Raw genomic sequence first — 25,167 nt, 5'->3', positions numbered from 1 at the left:
TTACCTCCTTTCTGCTTGCGGCGCAGCGTTAGCATGCGTGCGGCTACAGCTAGGCCAGCGTTAGTGTGCTAGCAGTTAGCGGCGGGGCTCACCTGAGGCGTCCCCGAGCAAAGCCGTCCGCCCGATGTTGGAAAGCAGGTGGTCGATGTTAGGGACGGGCTGCACGTCCTCAGTGTCCACTGGCGTCTGTATAAAAAAAAAAATTATATGATTCTTCTTTGTACTGCTTTTGGTGATATTATTATTAATATGCCAAAATTTGCTAGTTACAAACCTTTTCATCCTTGTCTGGCTCCTCACTGAAAAACCAGAGGTACTGCGGGAACGACAGAAAACATTTATTTTGCCATGATTACATCAGATGGGTGTGTGTGTGTGTGTGTGTGTGTACGTGCGTGTGTGATTGTGTACTCACATGCTGTATGAGCGTCTCCACTATCTTGTAGCGATCTGGCATGTGTGTGACCATGTCCTTCATGTTGTCCTCGGAAGTGCGCACTAGCGTTGGCCCAAACACTAGAGCCAGGTTACGGGGCTCCATCTGGACACGCAAAACAATTTTTCGTCGGAAATTCGACACAGTGGTAACTCGTTTATATTCTTTGCCACAAAAAGGAAATATTTACCCATTCAAAAGTCGTGTTTATCATGAATAGACCATATTTTCCCATGAAGGCTACAGATTTGATCATCAAAGAAGTGATTTTACAATGATAACAGGATTTGATTTAAAAAATGCTGTATATGGCCATAAAATTAAAATTTGCCATAAAATGTAGATATTGTTCCAGAAATGTCAATAAAGTGAAGTATATTGCCAAATGACAGCGAATCAGTTAAAATAAATAAAAATTGTCAAAGAAAATTCAGAATTACCAATATAAATTGAGTATTCCGCTACAGAAACAAAAACCTGCCACAAATATGATATAAGAATCATCATTTGGCCACAAAGACACTATCAAAAAATACAACCCATCCCTGAATGTATTGCTCTCATGCCAATACAAAATATTGCCATAAAAATCCCTCTTTTTTTTTTTATCCGTTATATCACCCACCTTGTTTTTATCGGAATGGTCTGCCACCGTCTTCAAGTGACACACCAAGAACTTGAGCGTGTGGTAGTAATAATCTGGAAGGTCTCGAATCTACACACAGGGAAAGTGATGATGACTCCGGATCAAATAATCCATCTGGAACCAGTGTGACGTGAACACAATTGGGTGTACCAGCTTCTTCATGGTCTTCAGTCTCTCCGACGCATCTTCCATTCTGTTGGCCTCGATGAAATCGTTGTACTTGTCTGCAGAGGCGACACATAGGGAGAGTGTGAGTTTGTGTGTGTGTGTGTGTGTGTGTGTGTGTGTGTGTGTGTGTGTGAGAGAGAGAGAGAGAGAGGCAGGACTCACCATTGGTGAAAAGAGGCTCCGGAAGCTTCCGGAAGAAAGATTTCAGTAAGCTGCTGACAACGTTGAGGTCCTGCCACTTCTGTCCACAACAAAGGAAACATCAAGGGGTCAATCAATGCAGCCTTTTCATTCCAAGAATGGGCTCATATTTTAAACATCCACCCAGCCGTCCATTTTCTAATCCGCCTATCCTCATTAGGGCTGCGGGTGTGCTGGAGCTTACGCGGGGTACACCCTGAAGTGGATGCCAACCAATCGCAGGGCACACGTGGACGAACAGCCATTCACACTCACAATCACACCTAGGGTCAATTTGGAGTGTTTCATTAGCCTGCCATGCGTGTTTTCGGAACATGGGAAGAAACCAGAGTACCCGGAAAAAACCCACGCAGAAACGGAGAGAACATGCAAAATGCACACAGGAAGGCCAGAGCCGGAATCGAACCCTGCACCTCTGCACTGTGAGGCAGATGTGGTGACCAGTCGCCCACTGTGCCGCCAAACATATCTAACAAAAAGAAATACCCTACCACCCAATTACAGCTTTTTACCAAAATACGGTTCGATACGGCCATGTCATTCAACTTTAAGCTAGTAGCCTGTTTTGCCACAAAAGACTCCATTTGACAACATCTCGCTTCCTGACCTCCTCTGCCGGGTTGATGTCGACGCCCTTGTTGAGTTGCTCCTGTAGCAGCGATACCATGGCGTTGTTACCGGGCACACGGTAGATGCCCGTGTACTCCAGACCCATGTCCTCCACCAGGCCACAGCAGATCTCCACGATCAGCGGGATGAACTGGATCACATCCGGATCAACGTATGAGTGTCGAGTGAGCATTTCTTGGCAGGGAGGGACAGACAGCGGGGGGAGGGCCGACCTTGTTGTTGACACCCGGCAGGCAGTCCTCCAGCCTGACACCAAAGGCTTTAGGTCCAGCTTTCTTGGTCTTCTTCATGATGTTGATTCCCCACGGAGACTTGGGGGGGCTGCTCTCTTCTGAGGATGACAAGAGAATGCAATTCAAATTTAAAAACAACAAATTCCTAAAAGACAATACAATGTTTCGAATATGTATCGATGATACCGACCTTTGCCATCTGGTTTGGGGGAGCGCGGCGCACCCAAAGCGTTCTCAGTCTTGGCGAGGAGGAAGGGAGGCTTCATGCGGGACATCCTGGGCGAAGAGTCGGGTTTACTGCCTGTTGGGCTGCAGAGGGCGACAGAGGCACGATTACTTGGAGTGAAGTCAAGAAGCTGCAGTCGAAATGAAACCACTCCGCCGCTCGTCACCTCTGCTTCCTGTAGTCATTCAGTTTCTTATTGATCAGCGCCTGCCTGGAAAAGCCGAGCTCCTGCAACAGATACTTATTTGAGAACGACTCATATTGCTTCGAAATGATACATTTCCGCCTGTAAAATAACAAATGGTGGAATAAAATCCCCCCTGCCCACCATTGACATTTTCGTGACAAAACAACCTTGTCTTAAAATGACAGAATTTATCAATAAAATAATGTAGACCAGTTCAAAGGAGTGATTTATTTGAATAGCATTTGGTTAGTTTATTTAGCGGAATATGTTATCGTGTAGAAATGATTTAGGTTGCAGTTTGTCATGCTGCTGTCAATCACAGCCAGACTTGGCCGAACCCGGGCCTCAGCCCAATGGTGGTCCAGGCAACGCCCTCTTTTGAGTGCCGTTTTCACACCTTTGTGAGGGGATGGAGCAAGAGTCTGGTAGTGGGGTGAGTATCCCTTTACATTTTCAAAGGAACCTGTCTCGTGAAAAATTTTGTCATTTAAAAAAAAAAAATATATAGATTTTGACATACCGTGATAAATTTTATTAAAAAAAAAAAAAGTCACATTTTGCCAGAAAATACTAAATATTGCTCTGAAAACAATGTATTTCTATTAAAAAAAAAAAAACCTTGACAAAAATGCTGACGATACAATTTTGACGCCAGCACACTGCGGTTTTCACGACAGTGCTGGCGCCGATGCCCACCTCGCTGTCCGTCTTGCTGTTCTCCCTGATGACCTGGATCCACTTCAACATGTGGTCTTGGTCCTCAGCCTGAAGCAGGTACTCGCAAAAGTCCTGCGTGGTGAGCCTGAGGGCGTGCTTGCGCTTGGTCTCGCTGTAGGCGATGTCCACCAGGCAGCCGCGGATGCTGATGGGTTGCTCGTCCTCGGCGCCGCGCAGCACCGCCTCGCGCTTGTCCTTGTACAGGAAGAGCGACTGCGAGCGCAGCACCGAGAACACGCGCTTCCACGGACGCATGCCGCTGCCCACCTTCTGTCACACACAGACAGAGAGAAAGAGAGAGAGAGAGAGAGAGAGAGAGAGAGAGAGAGAGAGAGAGAGAGAGAGAGAGAGAGAGTTTTGTTTATGCTCATGCCATCATTATGTGGTGTTGTGTGCAGAATTCTGATGGGGGGAAAAACTGACTCAATTAAAAAAAACTAAACATTAAAAAAAAAAAATGTCCTTTCTTGTGCTCACCTTGCCCTTTTCTGTGAGGATCTGCTTGAAGTGCAGCCATCCTTCCTGCCGCACGTCGCTGTAGGTGATGTTGCCCAACTCGGACGTGGAATGACGTTTGGAGCGCACCTCATCTGCCGTGCCCAGGTTGTCCAGAGACTGAGAAAGAGACAAAAAAACTGGTGCCATTTGGCAGATCGTGCAGCAGACAGCGCTAGATCATAACCAAGTTGAATGTAACGGGGCCACGACTTCAAATAAAATCTTTAGTATTCAACCTCTTAAGGCAGGCTAAGTTAAAATTTTCTTTTTGATGTGACAAAATGTTTTCATGGTATCATCCACGGTTGTGATGTCACAATGTGTAGAATAAAAGACGGAATCTGTTTTTCTTGTGGCAAAAATGACGATATATTTTGTGGCAAAATGTGCATCCTTCATTTTCATTGAAAAATCGACTGCTTGTGTGGCAAACTATGCACTACTCGTGGCCTATTGGGTAATATATAGTTTTCATAGCAAATTCTCATATTTTGTGGCAGAAAAAATTTTTTCAAAGCAAAATATGCGAGTTTTATGGCAAACACATCTATGGGAAAAAAATGTTTTTCCAGGCATTCTCTGGTGGTTTTGTGTCAAAATGCGGAAAGGTGCAAATCTAATGTTTTTGACGTTCAGAATAAAATGTTTTTTTATGGCAGAATCTAGTGCAATGTGGCAAAATATATATCGTATTGTGTTTTCACGGTAAAAAAAAAAATCAAATGAAATAAAAAATCTTGTGCTGTCATTTCCATATCACAGTCCAGTGTTTTATTGGTAAAACACAGCACTGGTCAAGTAATTTGGAGACACTTTCCCAAAGGATAAGGTTTTTCCCGATTTTGGTGTGGTAAGAGTATTCATAATACATCAAAAGTACCGGTAATGTCACTCACCCCGTCAGTGAAGAAGCTCTTGACTCTCTTCGGCAGCCTCCTGTTGGAAAAACAAAGCCTGTGGAATGACATCACTTTCGACCAATGAGCGGTTTTGTGCGTGCGCGTGAACTCACGAGAAGACTCGCCCGTCGTCCCGGAAGGCGTTGAGTCCCTCGTCGCAGGACTTGGAGCGCTCGGCGGTGATGGCTAGAAGATAGGAGGAACGGCGACCCGATTTAATAGCGCCTGCCCAGCGACGGCACGAACCAGTGGAGATGGGAAAAAAGAGAGAAAAAAAGAAAGAAAAAGAAAAAAGGGAGGATAGATGGATGGGGGGGGGGAGAAAAGAAAGAATGGTGATGTAATGCCAATCACCGTCGGTGTCGGATTGGGTGACGATGGGGTTGGTGAGTGAGCGAGCAAGCAGGAAGATGGGTGGCGATGACCTCGGGTGTCCGTCTGCGTGTCTCACTTGTTTAGTTATTAAACGCTGACATTTGAACCTTGCAAAATATCAGCGCATCTTAAAGTGCTTCTTTGCAGACGCAAAACTGCCGCCAGAATTATGTTGCAAGCATGCAGAATGCAAAAAAAAATAAATAAATCAATGAAATAAAATAAAAAAGTAATTTTAGTCGGTATCTTGCAAAATAAATAAATAAATAGAAGTAGCTACACCCTGACTAATTCCTGGATATGTTTTTTTTTTTTTTTTTTTGCTTTCAAAAGTAAGTGTGGTTTACTCACAGGATGTTGACTTATTTATGGAAACTAAATACCTCCCTTGATAGCGTCATCGTTAAACTCTTTTGAGTATGGCACATTCTTACAGGAAACTGACTAATTCGTTAAAAACTGTAACTGTAACATTTATTTTGTCAATGCAAACACTTTGTTTTTCTTCTTCTTTCTACCCACAATCTTGCTGCTGTAGACTGTAAATTTCCCCAGTGTAGGACAAATAAAGGATAAAAATCATTTGCATTTTCAAATGAATGCCTCACCGACAGCGAAGCTGTTAAACTAGTTGAGCAACGTTGAGTTAAAACTACTCGAGAGTGGCAAATTATTGACTCTCACTAATTCCTGGAAAATTCTTCTTTCATTGTTCAGTGTCACTGGTTCCATTCAAGTGTGGTTTACTCTTGCAAGATATCTCATAATTCCTGGAAAATTGTTATTTTATTGTCGGGGTCAATTTGTATCGGTAACTATTCAAATGCGCTTGGAATACACTGACTAATTTCTGGAAAATCATGATTTCTATTGTCTGTTGAATACCTCTCGCTGTGTCATTCACCTTGACAGGTCTTAGAGGATATCAGTTCCAGCGAAATGCTTACAAGGCAGTGACTAATTCCTGGAACATTGTTCTTTGTTAATGACAAATCAATGCCTCTCCTATCATCGTGTGAAAAAAAATTCTCTCAAGAATTAGTCAGTATCTTCTTGGCATGGCCACACTTCAAAAAGAAATAAAATAGCTCAAAAAAAAAAAAAAAAAAGAAATGCACGGGGCTCAACAGAAAAAGAAAATCACTTGATTTGACTTCAACTGTTAACCTGCCGAAAACGCATTTTGGCCTAGCTCAGCAGAGGTTCCTTAAACATCACACAAGCTTCTTCTGCGTGAAAAGAAACTTGCTGCATTTCAGATGCAAGGCATGCAGCGTTGGTGGGGTGGACGGGACGGGGTTAAGGGGCCTCGGGATGGGGGGTGGTGGTGGGCTCATCTGTGGGAAGGTCGGGAAAAGATGGAGCGCCGGGAAGAAAGGAGGAGGAAGAGGAGGAAGATGGGTTAGGTGTTAGGAGGGAGAGGAGCCAATGATCAAAGAGGAATTAAGAGGAAGGGGATTTTCATTTTTTTTTTTGCTATGAAGAGGAAGAGTTTATGGCTTCCTTGCTCTGTCACTGAATGCAACATGCAAACATGCCGCAGCACACTTGGTGCAAATACGAGTTTACAGAACTAATTGCAACTTGTGTTGTTCCCCAACTTGAAGAGAGAAGTAAAAAGCAGCTTGCTTTGTTGTGCTAACATCGCTGCCTTATATGTCAATAATTTATATTCTAAACTCAGTACAACTTAATCTACAATGCTAGGGCTCAACCATTGCGGCTTTCATGCAATATGCCATTGAAGGTACCTCAGTACAACTTAATCTACAATGCTAGGGCTCAACGATTGCGGCTTTCATGCAATATGCCATTGAAGGTAGTGTGAAAGCGGCGATTGTAAACAAAGCAGATTCATCACTACTTGTCAGTAACCAGTAGAGGGCGCCATTGACTCATGCCAGACATGCCAATTCACGCTGCCCGTCGAAGATGGCTTTTGACCAGCCTTTCGGAAAAAAAAAAGATCGTCCATCTAATAAACTACTGACATGGCTACTAACGGTAGCACACGATGGCACTAATACATAACACCATCACATTTCTGCATTGTTTAAAACGAGACAACCCCACCACCCACACACACACACACACACACACACACACACACACACACAACCCGGACATTTGACTGACAAGACCAGTCCAGTCTGCTGCATGTTGAAACAACAGAGGGCAGCACAGCTCAACAAACCGAGGTTGTCCACATCGGTGGAGTGCAAGAGGCAAAAAAGAAAAAAAAAAAAATCCCAATCTGGGGATGAGGAATCTGGCTGTGTTTACAGGGAGGCCCAGAAATAGCCGGGCTGTGGCTTTAAGGAAGGCCGTCATTAAACGGGCGGCCCTTTGCGAGGGAACATACAGACTTGCAAAATCCACGTTGTCTCCCAACAAAGACAGGTGACGCTGGATTTAGTACCCTGGGAGAGAAACGCTTCGGAATTTTCCCAGGGCTAGATTAAGATCTGAGCGGCATGTAACCCTTGGTAATAATTGTGTCATCAATCCAAAAAAAGGCTTGAGCAGTGAACAAGTTCTCCCTGTTGACATTGTAAAAACAATAGAAGCCTTGCGGTTTTGATGAAGTCCAAAGAGCCGACGTGAAACATTGACATAGAAACTACTTGTTTGGAGTGCCTTGTTCGGGAAATTCAAGGTTTCTCAAAAAAGACCCCTGTGTTTCCCGTATTCACAAATCCACCAGGCGGTGCAGTTCGGGTTGACGCGATGTGTGGTAGTTGTCTTTCGTCTCCTTTTTTTACGCTGGAGGTGTTCTCAGTTTACAACAGTCTTGCAAGAACACGTGTTCACGCTCACTCAATTATACTTTTCACTTGACTATTTTATATTTAGAACCTGGAACGTATTTTTACCCAATTTTACAGTAATTAGGACTTGGCTGCTGCATTCGCGTAAATTACTGATGGATGCCAACCTTGCCAGTGCAGGGGACCAGTAAAAAGGCAGAACCAGCCAATTGGACCCCCCCCCCCCTCTCTATTCTGCACAGCAAGACAATAGCTGCATTGAAGACGGGAGCAATGTTCCGCGCTGCAAAACCCCACCGCTAATTTGCACCGGAACGCTCGTTTCTGTTGAACGTGCCTCCTCTTGTCGGATTGTCTCCGCACTACAGGAGGAATAAAACACTTGAATGTGAGATATCCGTCTCGCCGTCGTTCACAAAGCGAAGCGGATCACAAAAGCGCGTCAATGGGGAATCGTTTGAGTTTACGGCGGTTAAACGTGGCGGGACTTGCCGCGTTTTAGCTGTCAGCAAGAATGCGCTCAAGTGTGTCGTCGCAGTGACTCCTGGTCGACGTTTCCAATTCAAATGACTTTTTACAAGGTCGGGAGGGGCTCATCCAGAGTTGGCTTGAACATCAGCTGATTCGGACCGATTCTGATCGTTTTTGACCAGGTGTCCCGTGTTTGGTGACACCAGTGAGTCGAAACCCGGCACAGTCTTCTGCGAATCTAGTGCGAGTCTGGACGTGCCTAGGAGAAATGCCCCCCCCCGCTCCCTGTACTGTAGTCGTCCATAGAACCGCAGGAATCGGCCTGTTTTCATTGCTATCATTCCTTTCATCCAAGGAAAAATCCTGTATTTACGACTCAAGGTGTTCTAAATAAATTACAACCATGCGGATCTGCCCGATGGTGACGTTGTAAGGTAAACAGAAGTGTGGTAAATGTACAAAGTGTACAGGATTTTGTCAATGGGGTGGTCCCATCAAAGGCTCAGCTTTTGTAACCTATCTTAAGGAGTCAGGACGTACTTGCGACTTTGGAAAACTCCTGGAAAAGGTACTTGCTGTTACTTTGTAGTTCAAAATTCAGGCCTATTAGTGTAGGCTGTACCCCGAAAAACAAAAATGGACTCCTACTTTTTCTCTGTGTCTCACGTAGCGTGAGGTTTGTTTGAGTGATGCCAAGAAGCAAAAGAAAAGTCACCAAATGAGCCGTAGCGGAAAGCCCAAATTTTGATCCGAAAGTTTTAAGAAGGAAAAGGACGTTCAAAGTTTTAGAGTGGAGACCCACAACCTTACCAATGAAGGGGATGGACGCCAGCGAATCGTCCTCCAGAGAGACGAGGTTGCCATTGGCCTTAAACGGAACCGCGTCTCCAGAAGAGCTTGACGTGGTCGCCGAGTCTGGGGGTTCCGGTGAAAACAAGGAGGGCTCCAGGCCGTCCATAGGCAGCGCGTAGTGAGGGTGCCGCATGCCGTGGGCATTCCTCCGTCCGCTGGGAGGCTTTTGGCGCATCACCACCTCTTGTGTCTGCACCGGCACCTCCGTTGACCCCCGCTCGTGGTTGGTGGGCCTGTACGCTCTCTCCTGGGATTCGGGCGAGGTGGAAACCAGCGGGGTGGCGGCTGAGGAAGCCGGCGCCCCTTCTGGCGGGCTGGTTTTGGGGGTCGTGTTCCAGTTCAAGTGGGGCCCGGAGTATGAAGGGTCCCTGAAAGAGTGGGCCTGCTGCATGATGCGGCCCGTCTTACGGTAGAAGGAGGGGCTGTAGCTGCGGTAGCCCACCGGCTGGTCGTCCATGCTTTGGCCCGGAGGAAGCCGCCTGCTCTTGGCGGGGGCCTGCTGAGGTTGGGGTGGGGAATGGGTCTGCGTCGGGTGTTTGGAGTGCGACTGCGAGTGTCGGGGCTTCTGAGGGGCTTGCGTCGCAGGGTATGACCCACCGTGCCTCTGGTGGACATCAGTTCTAGGGGGCGGCTTGGGAGGTTGGTTCCACGTCTCGCATCGAGGCGAGACCAGTCCGGTCGCGGCTCGGTCCAGCATCTCTAATGAGCGTCCGTGGCTATCAAACTGCACCAGCAGGTTTTCTGAGCGTGTCCTCGTGTAGCCGGAGGCAGGATGGCCCCTATCAGGCCCCCACTCTCCATACCAGTAGGGCTCTCCGTGGGGCCCCAGTCCCGACTGCTGCGCCAACAGCAGAGTGTCCTGGGAGGCGCTGTGCGGCCAGCCGCCCGCCCGCTGCAGATGCGGATGCCTCCTAGACTCACTGAGGCGGTCCTGCGAGTAGCTACGTTGGCGCGCCTGCATGTTGCGTCCAGAGCGTTCCGGCACTTGGCTGTGGTACCACTCCGAGAGCGCCTGCTGGCGACGCTCACTTTGGCCGTGATCGAGATGAGGCAGCGGCGGGCTGGTCCAGGCCGAGCTGCCGGACTTGCGCGCCTGGGCCTGCGTGGAGTTGCCGCCATGGTGGTGATTGGGGTAGTGGACCTGTAACGGGCTGGATAATGGACCCCCTGATGAGGATGACGACGAGTAGGAGCGCCCCCTGGTTTGCCCCTGAGGCTGCTGCCTGGTCATGCCATACTGAATCTCCTCCGTGCGGTGGGCCGGGCTGCTGTGACCCACGCCGCCCAACTCCACCGAGCGCCCGTCTTGCCAACTGGCGGGACTGCACACGGTGGAGCGGTTGTCCAGGGGCGAGGAGGGACTCGGGGAACCGGGCCAGCGACTCCAATTATCGAGCTGGTTCTGGCCCATGGGCGCAGGCGGTGGAGCGCCCGCGGGTGACATGGTCTTGGCGCGAGGGTAGCAGAGGGGTGGCGGTGGCGGGAGGTTCTCTGCTCCCCCCGAGAAAGGCTCGTTGCCAGTCAGGTAGGCATCTTGGGAGTACGCCTGGAAGGAGAGGGAAGGCAGGTGAGGTGGCGTTTGCACAGGTGCTGTTTTTACATGCCGTGAACAAGTTTGACAACAACACTAGACGCCGTACGCGGTGCTGCAATGCTCAAAATGGCAACGGGCTCTGACGAGCACAAATAGCTAGTGAGGAAGTAACAACACAAAACAGTTTATGTTCACTCTAGGCGCTACTTACATTTGCCCCGACAAATCCCTTTTAACGAACGTTCCCGGTTCACCAAAACAAGCTCCAACTTGTCATCAATACAAAAACACAGTTGTATACGCGTCTTCAGCAAAAGCCCTTTTTTTGTGTCGGATAGATCCAATATTGTCTGCCGTCGTTATTTCACTACTGTCTCCCTTGATCTTGTTTTCTGCTCTCCTTTTACACTCCCTCTCTCTTTCTTCCTCTCTCTCTCCCTCTCTCTCTTTCTGTGTGAATGTCACTCCACCCAGTGGGAGTGCATAGGGAGGCGCAGGAGGAGTGATGTCATGCCAGGAATGCAGTCGATGCAGATGATGAAGAAGGAGGTTTGAAATGCAAATCGTTAAACTGTCAACTTTTAGTTGTCTGTGTCTGTGTGTGTGTGTGTGTGTGTGTGTGTGTGTGCGTTGACGCATTTATAATGAGCACGTCCGGTTATCTAAATGCACATTAGGAGGATTCTGTCGACATTCAACCACAATCTCGGCATTCTTACTCAACTTTGTTTTTCTACCACGTCACGACGTTCATGATCCCTTATGCTCACCGGCCGCAATATTAGGTACACAGGCTCACAAGGTCCCATACAAGTGCCCTGCTTAAATCAGATTCAACTAATTCCAACTGGACCAAATATTTTAGCCGGAGGCGTTCCTAATATTTTGGACACATGCATGTTATTTAGGCGCAAAAAACTTTTGAATTTTGAACAGAGGTGCACATGATAGTCGGCTGATGGTGCACCTAATATTGTGGCCTTTGTTGTGCCGATTAATTTGCGTGTCTACAAAATAATTTGGCCTTAGGGTGTGCCATAATACCAATAATGAATGTATCTTTGTGCGACTATCTATGCCAGCTCTTCCACTAGATAGCGCAATATACATACGGTAATTGCACGGTGTACAGTATCCACTTTTTTGTGACATTTGTGAGCAAATATAAAAAATTTTGTCAATACATAAACATACACTGTCACAAACAAGCTGTGGGGGTACAGTAGCCCCTCGTTTATCTCGGGGAGGGGGGGTTCAGAAACTCCTGGGGCAAAAAAAAAAATCCAAACAGTAAGGATCATTTTAGTATTTGCATATATTTGAACACTTTACCCATACAGGCAATTACAAAATGAGCATTTTACTTTTTTGTCCACTTGGGGTCGCCGTCCTCATATTCATCATCTGTGATTTTGAATGTGTGGAGATCTAAAAAAAGTCTGCAAATGAGAGTGTAGAGTTGGACGTGTTGGCTCAGTATAGTACGGGTGGTTAAAAAGCGAACTGTAGGCCAGTCTGCGTGTAGAGTTACTCGATCGGCAGCTCGTGAATGAATGTGCTTATTAGATGTTTGTTTTCTTGCTGTTTGTTTAATAAAGTGGTTGAAAGAGCACCGGTGGCTGTGTCTGTCCTTCCCCAGGTGAAGATATTAAAATTTGTTCTAACTAGCGGTGGTAGGCTATATTAAATTTGCTAAAGGTGTTCATTTTAGGAGAGACATGCAGTTGCGCAAGTCTGTGCACACCCCCCGTCGATATAAAATGAGATATCTCCCATTTAAAATTCGGCCATGCAGTGAAACCGCAAAAAAGTGATGAAATGTATGATGGTCATCTACCATCATACATTTCATCTTTGTTCAGGTGAACTTTTCACACAATTCTGCTTTTGTCATGGCGGTGGGGTTTGGTTCGGATTAAAAAAAATAAATACTCACACTTACCAACTGAAGCACATCTTCATCCTTTGGCATAATAGAGAGCTCCAGCACGCTCTCACTGGTGAAAAATGTAAGATATCGCTAAAGTCAATATTTCCAACACGTTATTACACGGTGATTTGCATAGAAAAGGTGACAAGATGCAGTGCGACAGGTCAAATTGCACATCAAGATGCATCTTAATTTCTGTCCGTGTAGAACACAGCGCTCGGGGGTAACTTCTTTCACCGGTTATTAGCATACGTGTCATCTGCGCGATTAAGGCGGTCAACACGGTTCAGTGGCTCTAAACACAGCGTGACGAGAGGTCTCACCTGTTCTGGATGAGGGCGATGACCTGTGAGTAAGTCCTTCCCAGCACGCTTTCGCCATTCACCTTGACCAGACGATCACCTGACAAACAAAACACGCACATAATGACTCCATATTTCCTTTTCGGCATTTTTTTAGGAGACTCCGTGGTCGCTTATAAAATGTACTTCATCACATTTTCGCGTGAATATTTTCACCACAAATGCGCCTAACATTTACATATTACATGCCCAATTTATAAAGCAAATGGGGAGCGGACTGAATGTTGTTCTAGCTCACCCGTACAAAGGCCCGCTTGGTGAGCGGGACCTTTCTCCCGCACATTCTTCACAAAGATGGTGTCCATCGGCTCCAGTCGGCCTTTGTGGTAACCTGCATGTCAAAAAAAAATAATAATGATGAAGCAGAGAAATAAGCATATACTGTACCTAGCATTTTTATTATTCCTTGACTTGGCACTTTTTTAGGTGCACGTCTGCAATGTTAGCTGTAGAGGGCGCAGGGAGCCCTCAGAGTGGAAGTAATGACTGCATGACGTCATCCATCAGCCTACCTGGGGTTTAAAGAGCCCCGTTCGGGACATTTTTACCACCTTAAGACTGACATTAACAAAAACAAAAATACAACTTTAAGAAATTTAACAATAGGCCTCAGGTAAAAGTGTCAATTTCCTTTATCTGTATTCCTTTTGTTTGTTGAGATTAAAAAAGAAAAAAATAAGACAGCTCACCCTTCCCGTTGCCGTTCTCCTCATCCTGAAAATCAAAGAGTGTATATTTTACAAAAATGGTATATTGCCGCGGGTGCCTTTTTTTCTCGCCACTGCATTATATCGTGAAAAACAACAGGGCATGAAGTACAGAGCAGTCGGAGCCAAGGCTTGAATCCGATTGAACAGACAGTCACCATTCAATCTGATGGCACATTGAAAAAGACTTGAGGATGTAATTGCTGACAAGGAACGTCAACAAAGTCTGTGGGTACTTATGTTTGTGATTTATTTGAAAATACATATGCAAAAAAAAAATAATAACAACACTAACAATCATGCTGTCATTATGGGGTGTTGTGCGTCGAATATTAAAGGTAAAACAGTTCATAGCATTTTTGAATCGGGCTAAAAGAACAGTATTATGATTTAATACCTGTTGTTTTTCTTTTAAGCAGCTCCAACTTAAAACGGCAACACACACACACACACACACACACACACACACACACACACACACACACACACACACACACACGTGTGTGCGAGCTGAGTGGACAGTTTCTGGTGAGGGTGAGTGTGGGCTGACTGCCGCCTGGGCTTTAGGCCTCGCTGAGTGGGCTCATTCCTGACTGGCTGCATACAATGCTGCGGGTTGAGGCTTTACAGGCACAGAAAGACTAACTGGAGTGGAGACCATACAGCCCAGAGACTGAAGACCATAGACTCCGGACTACCAGAGACAACAGAACCCAGATCAGCAGTGACCACAGTCAGGGATTGGTTCAGGGTTGATATATCGACAAACCTTCACCCAATATTTGAAACCATCTTGCATTTTCTGAAACTCTCACCCTGATATGAAAAACAAATCAGAAACCCTAACCTTGTCTTGAAACCCTAATTCTACAATAGCATTCACCGGAAGAGAGGCAAAATCAGTGACGATAAAGAATTCCAAGCCTTCTACTTTTGTGTAAAAAAAAAAGAAAAAGATGATGATTCAAGGTTCAGATTCAAATACGAAGGCTTTAAATCCACTTTGACTCTGTGTGTTTTGTAGAATTTACGCTTGAGAACAATCCGGTCCATCTTGTGCGTTTATTTTCGTAGCACACATGGTCTCCATTTGGTCCGGGCAATACCATTCGTCGAGCCGCCTCGTTCTTACTCTGCGTAAGATAAAGCTAATTGTGGCTCAGCGGCGCAGGGTCAACCGGGTTGAGTTGGAGCACGGAGAAACAAAAGCTTAAGTGAGTATTAACACGGTAGGGAAGGAAGACTAAGAATGAGCGCTAATGGGACTGTGTGTTGAGGTGTGTGGGCAAACGTCTCCAGATGTTCAACTCCGAGTCATACGGAGGCTGTTGAAAACAACCCGTCTATTATTACACTTTCACCGAGCCGGCAGCTGCCCGTTGAATGAGAGTCCTTGTGCTGGCTGCGACGCTGCTCGCAAGCGGGCACGACCGGGCCACAATGGGACAATAGACGCCACTGCTCCTCTGCCTCCGCTGTCACATGATGGATTTTTTTTTTTCCCCCCGCTGGATTTGGTCAATTGCAGCCACAGACAAGAAGCACAGATGATGATTAGGGTTTTTTTTTTCCCAATTATGGTTTTAAGACACAATTAACGGTTTCAAGTGACAGTTTCAGATGATGATTTTGTTTGATTGACACTTCTTTGGAGCTTAATTAGATAGCGGGATCCGATTTGTTTATTGCTGTGATATTTTTATATTTAGTTGCACCATTGCAGACGATCAGTTGAAATCGGTTACGAGTACGAACGTTTGTTAGGCTATGCCACTCCCCTTTGTGGGCGTGGCTAAAACTGTAAATCATTTTTGGACACATTCGGCTTATTCGGCATCTGTGTGTGGTTGATCAGGATCCATAGCGTGTGTGTGTGTGTGTGTGTGTGTGAGACGAGCTTTCTGGTATTCATCTTGCCTGGTATTAAATTCGTTGGATTTTGAGTCGCAGTCCTCTGTCTGGTCATCGATAACATAGCAACCGTCAAAGATTAATGTCTGAACTTTTAAAGCCTGGGAATAGGTTTCAAAGCAAGTATTAGGGTTTCAAATTATGTTTTGCATCATTTAAATTTTAATTTGAAAGAGGGTTTAGGGATTCAAATGATGGATGCTTTACTGTTTGTTGTATATGTTAAATTGCTCCATGTACAGGTTTCAAATTAATATTTGAATCATGGGTTAGTGTTTCAAACATAGGTTGGGGTTTCCAAATAGGGTTTCAAGCCAGGCCGGGACAGGGTTTCAAGTAGTGGTTTAAAACCCGGTTTGCGGTTTCCAGCCAAGGGTAGACTTTTAAAGCTGGGCTCCAAATCAGGGAATTGAGTTTAATATTCGGGATTCAATCCTGGTACTTGTCCATTTGGTACCTTGAGACAGCTGCGCCTCACCTTGAGGGTGGTGTGCAGGGTGGACTCCGGCGGGTAAACGATGAAGTGCCGCAGCGTGAAGCCGAAGCCCTGCGAGTTCTTGCGGAGGACCAGCGTGCGTGGGCCCTTCCACGCCCCGCTGATGCCCTCCCTGCCCGGCCGGGACGCCATCGGTGGCCGGGGGTTGTTGTCGGCGGAGGGCGACGAGAGACCATCCCTTCGCCCTTTCGCCTGCAAAGACCCAGAAGAGATGGTATTTAATCAATGGGGGCCGGGGGTCATGTAATCAACACCATGCCAGGAATTATTCTGGCCCATCGGGCTGACCTTGAAGTTTTCCCGCAAAGATTCCTACCCTCTCTCGAAATATTTCATTCCCAAAAGGTTGAGTAAATAAAATGGCTCATCCGACAGACACATGCGAGAACTCTCACCCCAGTGTTGCCCCGATGACCCACATCTGTCAATCACATGTTGTCACCTGACCAAACAAGCGAGAAAAAAACAGCTTGGCACCAAAGTCTTAATTGGCTTGTTGTTGCATGCAGACTATCTAAGCCACAGATATTGACGGGAATGAATGTTTTCCCCTTTTTGTCACGTTTTATTTGCGGGGGATACGCAATATTTCAAAACCTACAATATACAAAGACCTGTGTTTTGGGTTTTGTTTTTTTTTTTTAATAAAATGTTACCTCTCCCCCTCCTTTTGAACACTTAAACTCGCTCAAACCATTTTTTAACACATTGGATATGTATTTCAACACAAAAAAAAATTGTATACTGTAAGCATTAGCTACTAGTTATCATGAAGTAATTAACCAGCTCAGTAGCTTTGAGATTGTGTGAAACAGTCCATTTTGTATTGATTTGTCTCTTATTTTGAACGCAATGGCTCAACGAAAAGACGAGTAGTCATGCATTACCTAACTAGCACCACCAAAGGTTACCAGATAAGCTAGTAGCACATCAATATGTCTGTAAATATTTGTAGGTTTGCAGAGCAAAGGTAGATACGAATTACATGGTGACCAAGGTTAACATTAGCTATTGGCTAAATGTCTCACCATCCGTTCAAGAAGCTTTTCCGATTTTTTATTTATTTTTTTTAATCTCCTCATCCATTATCAATGACTGCAATATGTTAAAGAAACATCCAGGAAAGCAAATGCACCGCCGTCCAAGCTAGCATCGTTAAACGCTTCCATTTACTAAATTTGTAGTGCATTGATTAATCTCGAAATACATTTACGTTACAACTATACGACCAATCACACATTGTAACCAAAAAAATAACCCAAAAAGAAAGACAGAAAGAAAGAAAATACAGCAAATTTACCATTAGCTTAAGGGGAAAACGTGCCATGATATAAAGAAAAAAAAATGTGTTAGCCTGTTCCAAAATTAGCATTAGCTCAATGTCTCACCAATTCTTTTACTTGCTTAATTTACACTTAAAAAAAAAAAAAAAGTTAAACAGACTTCAAAAAAATGTCTGTTTGGTCAAACTTCACTTCCTGACATAAACATGACTGACATACAACAGACACACATACGCACACACAAGAGCTTAACCAGGTGGGTGCACCGCAACAGGAAGTGGCATGTCGGAGGCAGGAAGTGGGCTCGCGTTACAGGGCAGGACAACCAGACGCACCTAAAAATAACCACTTCCACTCCTTCACCTCCTCCTCTTCCCTTCTCCTTTTCTTTTCCGAGAACGAAAAAACTTTTTTCTTCCATATCTCTTTTTCAATGGTATCAAAACAGGAGTCCAGAACATTCAGAGAGCGCACCGCTCATCGCGTTATTAATGATGTCACTCCATGGATTGTTTAGTTTTTCCCATAATCCCATTCATAATCTTCATTTTGTAACAGATGATATATTTAATTGATTTAATTTATTCATTTTATTGTATATTAGGATTATGCATACCAAATCTAGTAGATAAAATCAAATATATTTACTTACATTTAAGCCTTAAATGTCTGCAAAAAGTATTTGATGCAATTCTATCATTAAATTTTTGAAAGTAATTTTTCAAAGGCCTTCAATTTAGAATGTTTTACAACAACAAAAAATGCAATATTTTGGAAAAATGATTAGTTTTACTTTTATTTTTCCTTTCATAATTTTTGTTTGCATTTTGTCAATCTGTTATTGTATGTTTTATATATGTTCAATAAACAAACAAAACAAACAAGTTTTGATGGCAAAAGCTAGCAGTTTGGAGGCCACTTATTTAGCGATCATGGCATAAAACAAGCATTTTTGAAATACCTAAATATGCAGTTTTATTGACAAAAATGAGCATTTTTGTGGCAGCTTTTGCAGCTTTCATCGGAATAAGCAGTTATGTTCCAAATTATTACATTTTAATGGCAAAACAAAGCATTTTTTTGGCAAGTAATGCAGTTGTCAAAACGGAACGAGCACACAAAATATGTTGTTTTCGTTACAAAATCCAGTGTTGGGTGGCAAAATACATTTGGGAAAAATTCACTGATGAAAAAACATACATTGCAAATTTTTGCTGTATTGGAAGGATCTCTGGCAAAATGTGGGGGTTTTCATGGCAAAAAAAAAGGGTTTCGAAAGGATGTTGTGCTTTTGTGGCAAAATTAAGTTTTTGTGATGAAATGGGTTTTGTGGCAAAGTGTGGAGGTGTCAGGGCAAAAACCTGATTGGTTTTGATCAGTTGACCCAACTTCTTGTTCATGCCACATTCGCAACACGACAGCAGCGTACGGATGCTTGAGAGAGAGGCGCAGAGGGGGGTTGTCAAGAGACCGTTAAGAAAAAAAAAGCAGGCCAGAAAAGGAAGTTGAAGGAGGGCGAAAGGAGAAATTCCTCCGAGGGAGCAGTTTGGCTGGGGACAAGTCGGAACACACGCTAACATGCAGGCAGGGAGTGAATAAGAGGATAAAGGGAAGAAGAAAAAGAAGAGGAGGAGGTGGAGTATCGGGTCCCGGCAAAGGAACAGGCTCTGGCACGCCGGTTTTGAACCGCGTGGCCCCGCCCAGCGATGGGAAAACCGAAACCTGTGATTACCCCGATCGCAGAACAGGCTCAAAAGGGTCGGAGCCAGCGGCACCGGAGCAGGGTCAATAAGCTTTGCGTCTTTTGCAAAACAGGCTCATGAGCGAGGAAAACAAACTACGACCAGTCAAAAAAACTAAAGGGGTTCAGGATTAGGATTAAGGGTGAATTTAAGTGAGTTCAAGAGATTGCAGTTCTCCGACACTCACCTTTTATCAATTATTATTCACAAAGCAGAATAACATTTCAGTGCACTTTAATGGTTATATGAAACATTTGGACTTGTCGTTTTTTTAAACTTCATAATTTTGTGGGCAGTTTTCTGGTTTTGTGATTGATTGATAACAAAGACCTCTTTGACAGCCCCCCCCCAAAAAAGCCTCTTAATTGCTTCATAAAAATGAATTTCAAATACCTTGAACAAAAATACACACACAATACATCCTCCTATTAGCTGCCACAGAACCCATTTCCCATTGAATACCACAGTACATATTGTGTCCTTGTCCTCGATTTGGAGGAAATCACTTCTCACACGATTTTGATGACGGGAAGAAGGCTGAACCAGCAGAGGAAACCATTAAACACAAAAAAAGAAAGAAAAAAGAAAAAAACCCCGAAGCTGGCATCATCAGCAGTGCCCATTTAAAATCACCCATTTTTTTATGGAAAACATATATTCAATGCTTACCAGCATTTTTTTGGAGACTTTTTTTTATGTTTATAAAATAAATAAAATCTTCCCCCACTGCATTTCAGTACGTGTCAATAATGAGGTCCCTATTTTCCGCGAATCGAATAGCGATGGTCGACTGTAATTGCTGCATTTACTTTAGTATTCATTGGATTTGGTGTACTGTGTTGGTGTGCCCTGGAAGGGGCGTGGCTAGGTGAGTGATATCAGTGACGGCTGAAGTTGGCTGGAAAACCTTGCATGTGATCTCATTTTGGCATTTTTGTGTTTGAGTGTGTGTATATTTGCGACCGTGTCTCTCCTTGCCCACATGCGAGGGCATTACAGTGACTTTCGTTCTATTTTTGCTGCAGCATAGTTGAAGCTCACTCCAAACACAAATTTTGCCTCGCAACATGTCGCAAGAAAAAAAAAATGTTGAAAGCACGAGTTAAGAAAATGAAACAACATTGAACAAATATAAGAAAATGTCATTTTCATTTACTTTTATGCCAATGACAATTTGACCATGGAACATAAGAAATACATTTTGATTATTTGCAGGAGGCGTAGTAGTAAAAGTAGTCGAAGAGCCGTCAAAAGCAAAGCCCACCGGCGGGGCTGTAACAATACCGCTTTTTTTTTTTTTTAAAGAGCTGAGAGCTGCAACCTGTTTGAAAAGTGGAGCTTTACGCGCACGCCGACACAAATGCTGACGAGCCTTTAATCCCGATGGCCGCCGCGTGTCTGCCGACCACCCGCCCAAGCCCCCCACCCCTGTAGCCACCGCCCAGCCAAGAGGGTACGGTGTGGAAAAAAAAAAAAAAAGGCGCGTAATTCCTCAACCGGCAGGTTCAAAATATTGTAACTGCGGTAGGGCTTTATTCGGATGTGTTGATCTTGTGCTAATACGAATGTCAGTTGAACTGGCTGCAAAGTCAGTTAAACCGGTTTCAACATCATGGAAGCCGGACAGGATTATCGTTCTGCCGCGGAAACCGGCTTCTCCGCTCCTGATGACCATTCCAGGGAAAATACTTCCCCACATTCCAATTTGCAGCACGGCATCATTTTAACGCCAAGAAAATGACGTACGGTCGTCCACAAAAATCAGCAGATATTTTTTATTTTTTTTCTTTCATTCCTGTGAGCTGCACTTTGATCCCCTAATACGGTCACAACAGCAATTGGATATTATATCGCAGTTGTGGGCTTTTCGTCTATCTGGACAGGCACGCACACACGCAGCGTCAATGCAAATTGAATAACAAAACTGAACAATCGAACCCGTTGGGGCGTATTCTTCTGTGTAGATCTTCTTACAGTAGCGGTCCATCCCTGAAAGAAATCACCAGATGATGCCAAGAAAATCATACCCCCCCCTCCGCAATACTACATTCAGCCATGAGAACCATATAGTCCAACATTTACACAAGCATTCTCATTCACAAGCATTCCAAAGTGCCTCGCACTTCCGAATTGGACTGTTTTTGTGCCACGAAAGCAACACGCTCTGTGGACTATTTTTGCCGCAAAAATCCCAGATGATGTCATCAAAACTATGCATCACTGCAGGTTATTGTTGGGGAAAATTTACACAATTTGACACTAAAACACAATATTCTGACAAGAAAATAACACATTGATTGACAAAATACGAGTTCATCCGTGAAGACTTTTTGCCACAAAACTAGATTTGGCCATGAAAGTGCAATTCACCACAATAATGCTTTAATAAATAAATTCAAATTATTTGACAGTCAAAATTTTGGACACACTGCTGTTGACTTTTTAACTCATTACCCGACATGTACTCCACAATTTAATACGGGAATGGCCGCTGAGCGCATTTCTCTCTTCTAATTACGGCTGTGGAATGACGACTTTCAAGGTGACACATTTAACAAGGTGTTGTGGGGGGCCGCGAGATGTCAGAGTTATGTGACCGAGAACTAAACCAAAGCAAACACCCCCCCCCCACACCCTCCCCCAAATGCTCTCACCTTTTAAGGCGTGGAGAAAAACACCAGCAGGAAGTGTGAAAAGTGAAGATTATGTGAAGCCGAGCGTCTGAGAGTTTCAAGCGCGTTTGTGGGAATTGCTGTCCGTTGGTGACGTCACAGGGGTTGAGGTCGTGGTTGGTGCACAGACACAGATGGGACAAGTACGTCCTTCGGAATGTGTGGCCAATTCCGAAAGCCAAATGTTTACAAGGTAAACTCGTCTCAATTGTTTTCCCAGTGTGAATACCACAAGTAATTAATTACTTTTGAAAAGACTGACAACGGGCGGCCCGGTGGTCCAGTGGTTAGCGCGTGCAGAGGTACCGGGTTCGATTCCAGCTCCGGCCTCCCTGTGTGGAGTTTGCATGTTCTCCCCGGGCCCGTGTGGGTTTTCTCCGGGTACTCCGGTTTCCTCCCACATTCCAAAAACATGCATGGCAGGCTGATTGAACACTCTAAATTGTCTTGAGGTGTGAGTGTGAGCGCAGATGGTTGTTGTCTTTGTATGCCCTGCAATTGGCTGGCAACCAGTTCAGGGTGTCCCCCGCCTACTACCCGAAGACTGGCAACTTGTGAGGATAAGCGGATTAGAAAATGGATGGATGGATGACAACATTTAGATGAACTAGTGACAGTCATGGTGCCAGTAGCATCAAATCAGGCCATATTTTCCATTTAGAAAAAAAATGACAACAAATATATTTTTCCAAGAAAACTATATTGCCACAAAAACAATTTGGAAGCTTTGTTTTATCACATAAATGATCTTTTTTTTTTCTCCAGGAAAACTATATTACGTGCCATAAAGTGCAATGTATTTGCCACGAAAGCTACATATTTGCCCAAAAACCACAACCATTTTTTGCAATGCAAACTACATATTTTGCCACCCCACCAAAAAAATCTAGCTTTGAGAAATGTTGCCACAAAATGCTACTTGTCAGCACAAAGAGAACCTTTTACAACTGAAATGCTGCATCCTTCCAAGAAAACAATTCTTCCGACAAAAACTAGGGTGCTTTGCAATATTTTGTCACAAAAATGCTTGTTTTTGCCATGAAAAGTAGTTTGCCACAAAATATCGCATTTTGCCATGGAACTGCACATTTTGCAAGAAAAAAAAATCTAATATTTCAATTGAAAATCCATATTTTGCTACAAGTCACATGGACTAGATAAATACGTTTTTGCCATGAAAACCAAATAGTTTGCAACCAAATGCCAAATTCTTGAAATCTACAGTACGCGCTGCAGTCATAAATGTTCCGACCTATGTGACGTCAGGCCACCACGCTCCCACACGTCCTCTCCTTACCCTGACCTGATGGGCGATGTGGCTGCGTCCCACAGGCATGACTGGCGGCGGCGGCCCGGTGATGCCGCGCAGCACCGCCACCCATATGCAGCGAGGCTCGGGGGAGCTGCAATCCACTCCCACCGGGTTCTGGAAGCTCCAGTTGAACCCGGCCGGCGAAGGGCACGGGAGCATGGCGGCGGGCATGGGGACGGGGCGGTAGCTTTCGCTCACGTGCGCATTGCAAACCGAGCGCATGGGACACAAACTCAATGGAGCATCCGAGACTTGGCTGGCCTTCTCTTCTCCATCTCTGCAAATCTTAATCCCGCATGGTAGCTCCGGAGTGAGTCTCTGGATCGAGAGTGACAGCGTGGCTGTGCGGCTGGTCTTCTGCATACAAAGCAAGTGCGTCCACCCCCAAAAACACACCCGGCTTGTCTCCTCCCCGTCACCCTTCTCCACTGTGTATGGCTAAAGGCTGACAAATCCTCTCATCTGTCAGCAAGTCACCAGAAGTCAACATCCACCAGGCAGGACAAACTCATGTAATCCCCAAAAACATCATGCAGGACAGATACCATGGTGGCACGCGTGTATAAGTAGCTGGGTTGCCCAAAGAAACACAAAGTGGTCGCCCACGAGAGAGGAACGTGACCTCCAAAGCGACGGTCAAAAGTACTTCTCATTCGATTCAATGACGAAGCATCTCCAAACCTCTGACCGCTACTGTATGTTGCCACAAAAATGAAATATTCTGCATTGAAAACACAAGAGTTTGCCGCAAAACACATTTTTACTTGAAAAACGATATTTTGCGCACAAACCTTTTGTGACTGCCATAAAATAGACACACTGTCACACATGTTGACTTCTTTTAAATGCCAGTTTTTGTGCATTGAAATTGGTCTATTATTCCAAGCAAACCCCGCATGCACGCACGCACGCACACACTCAGGGCTAACTATAAATATACTTAGCTATTGTATGTAATTAAACTCTGTCATAAAAGCAGCACGGCTGTAAGATTTGGCTTGGCGACATCGCCGCTGCAGAACCGCCCTCGCGAAATGAAATACGAGTGGGTCACTGTAAACATCCAGCGGGTGGCGCTGTGGGGGGCAGCAGCACGTGTGTTTCCTCAAACAGATTAGCTTGATGATACTGTTTAATAGCTACTGATGGGCAACCAGATTAACAAAAGATCCCCCTCCTTCCCTCTGCCCTTTTTCTATCCCCACAGGAACTGATTGTCAAAACTAAACAATGTGTTTTTGTTATGATCCTTCATCAGTGTGTGTGTGTGTGTGTGTGTGTGTGTGTGTGTGTGTGTGTGTAATACTGTGGCTCGGAGTAACAAAATGCTGCAATGTGGAAAAAAAAATGATAAAACAACAGCAACAAAAATATTCAGAAAAAAAATCCGCAAATTATTACAATAAAAAAATAGCTCAAAATAATTACAAGAAATAAACCAAAATGGATTAAGAAAAATAACAAAACACTGAGAAAAAAAAAACTGCATACTTTTCCCCCCCAAACAATTTCAATTCGTTTTCGAATTGAAACAAAGCCTCAGACAGCGCATCTTGACATTAAAAAAATATATATATATATTTTAAATCACGCAATGAAGACAAAAAATAAAGAAGCCATAATGGGACATGTGATGAGAGTTCTTATATTATTAACTTTGTTAAAGTCATTTGTGTGACTCAATCATGTGTGTTGTGGTGTGGTGCTGCTCAAATGGTCCAAACAAGAACAAGTACAGTTTTACAGTATGGGAGGGGGTTGGAAAAAAAGTGTCCGTTTCTCCGTCTAGACAGACATTACTGATAATCTGTCCGCAAACCAACCAAGCAAGGGGCTCGGGTGCAAAGTGGACGCAGCTGTTTAAAGCAGGTTAATTTTAACAATAATCTCTACTAAATCCATCCTACCCCA

General features: G+C 44.6%; 1 protein-coding gene across 6 annotated transcripts in view; it reads right to left on the bottom strand.

Moving 5' to 3' along the window:
* arhgap23a (Rho GTPase activating protein 23a) overlaps positions 1-25,167 on the bottom strand; it is a 46,281-nt gene that overhangs the window by 4,890 nt on the left and 16,224 nt on the right. For 2 of the 6 annotated variants that reach the window (XM_019896800.1, XM_019896794.1), the window contains exons 2-21: positions 16,230-16,439; positions 13,823-13,847; positions 13,372-13,464; positions 13,095-13,173; positions 12,778-12,838; positions 9,266-10,853; positions 4,955-5,066; positions 4,839-4,878; positions 3,922-4,059; positions 3,424-3,714; positions 2,707-2,768; positions 2,505-2,623; positions 2,294-2,412; positions 2,059-2,211; positions 1,413-1,491; positions 1,233-1,306; positions 1,062-1,151; positions 416-541; positions 275-316; positions 93-186 (exon numbers count right to left, since the gene is read on the bottom strand). In XM_019896800.1, the coding sequence (XP_019752359.1) occupies positions 93-186; positions 275-316; positions 416-541; positions 1,062-1,151; positions 1,233-1,306; positions 1,413-1,491; positions 2,059-2,211; positions 2,294-2,412; positions 2,505-2,623; positions 2,707-2,768; positions 3,424-3,714; positions 3,922-4,059; positions 4,839-4,878; positions 4,955-5,066; positions 9,266-10,853; positions 12,778-12,838; positions 13,095-13,173; positions 13,372-13,464; positions 13,823-13,847; positions 16,230-16,439 (3,595 nt within the window). Of the gene's footprint in view, positions 1-92; positions 187-274; positions 317-415; positions 542-1,061; positions 1,152-1,232; positions 1,307-1,412; positions 1,492-2,058; positions 2,212-2,293; positions 2,413-2,504; positions 2,624-2,706; positions 2,769-3,423; positions 3,715-3,921; positions 4,060-4,838; positions 4,879-4,954; positions 5,067-9,265; positions 10,854-11,052; positions 11,284-12,777; positions 12,839-13,094; positions 13,174-13,371; positions 13,465-13,822; positions 13,848-16,229; positions 16,440-23,247; positions 23,819-25,167 lie in introns of those variants that run through there. The other 4 variants (XM_019896772.1, XM_019896778.1, XM_019896786.1 and 1 more) reach the window with 4 other exon arrangements.

Source organism: Hippocampus comes, unplaced genomic scaffold (genome assembly GCF_001891065.2).
Source record: "Hippocampus comes isolate QL1 unplaced genomic scaffold, H_comes_QL1_v1.1 scaffold10, whole genome shotgun sequence".
NCBI classification, from domain to species: domain Eukaryota; kingdom Metazoa; phylum Chordata; class Actinopteri; order Syngnathiformes; family Syngnathidae; genus Hippocampus; species Hippocampus comes.
The sequence above is the reverse complement of the archived record's forward strand: the minus strand, read 5'-3'. Positions and strand labels throughout refer to the sequence as shown.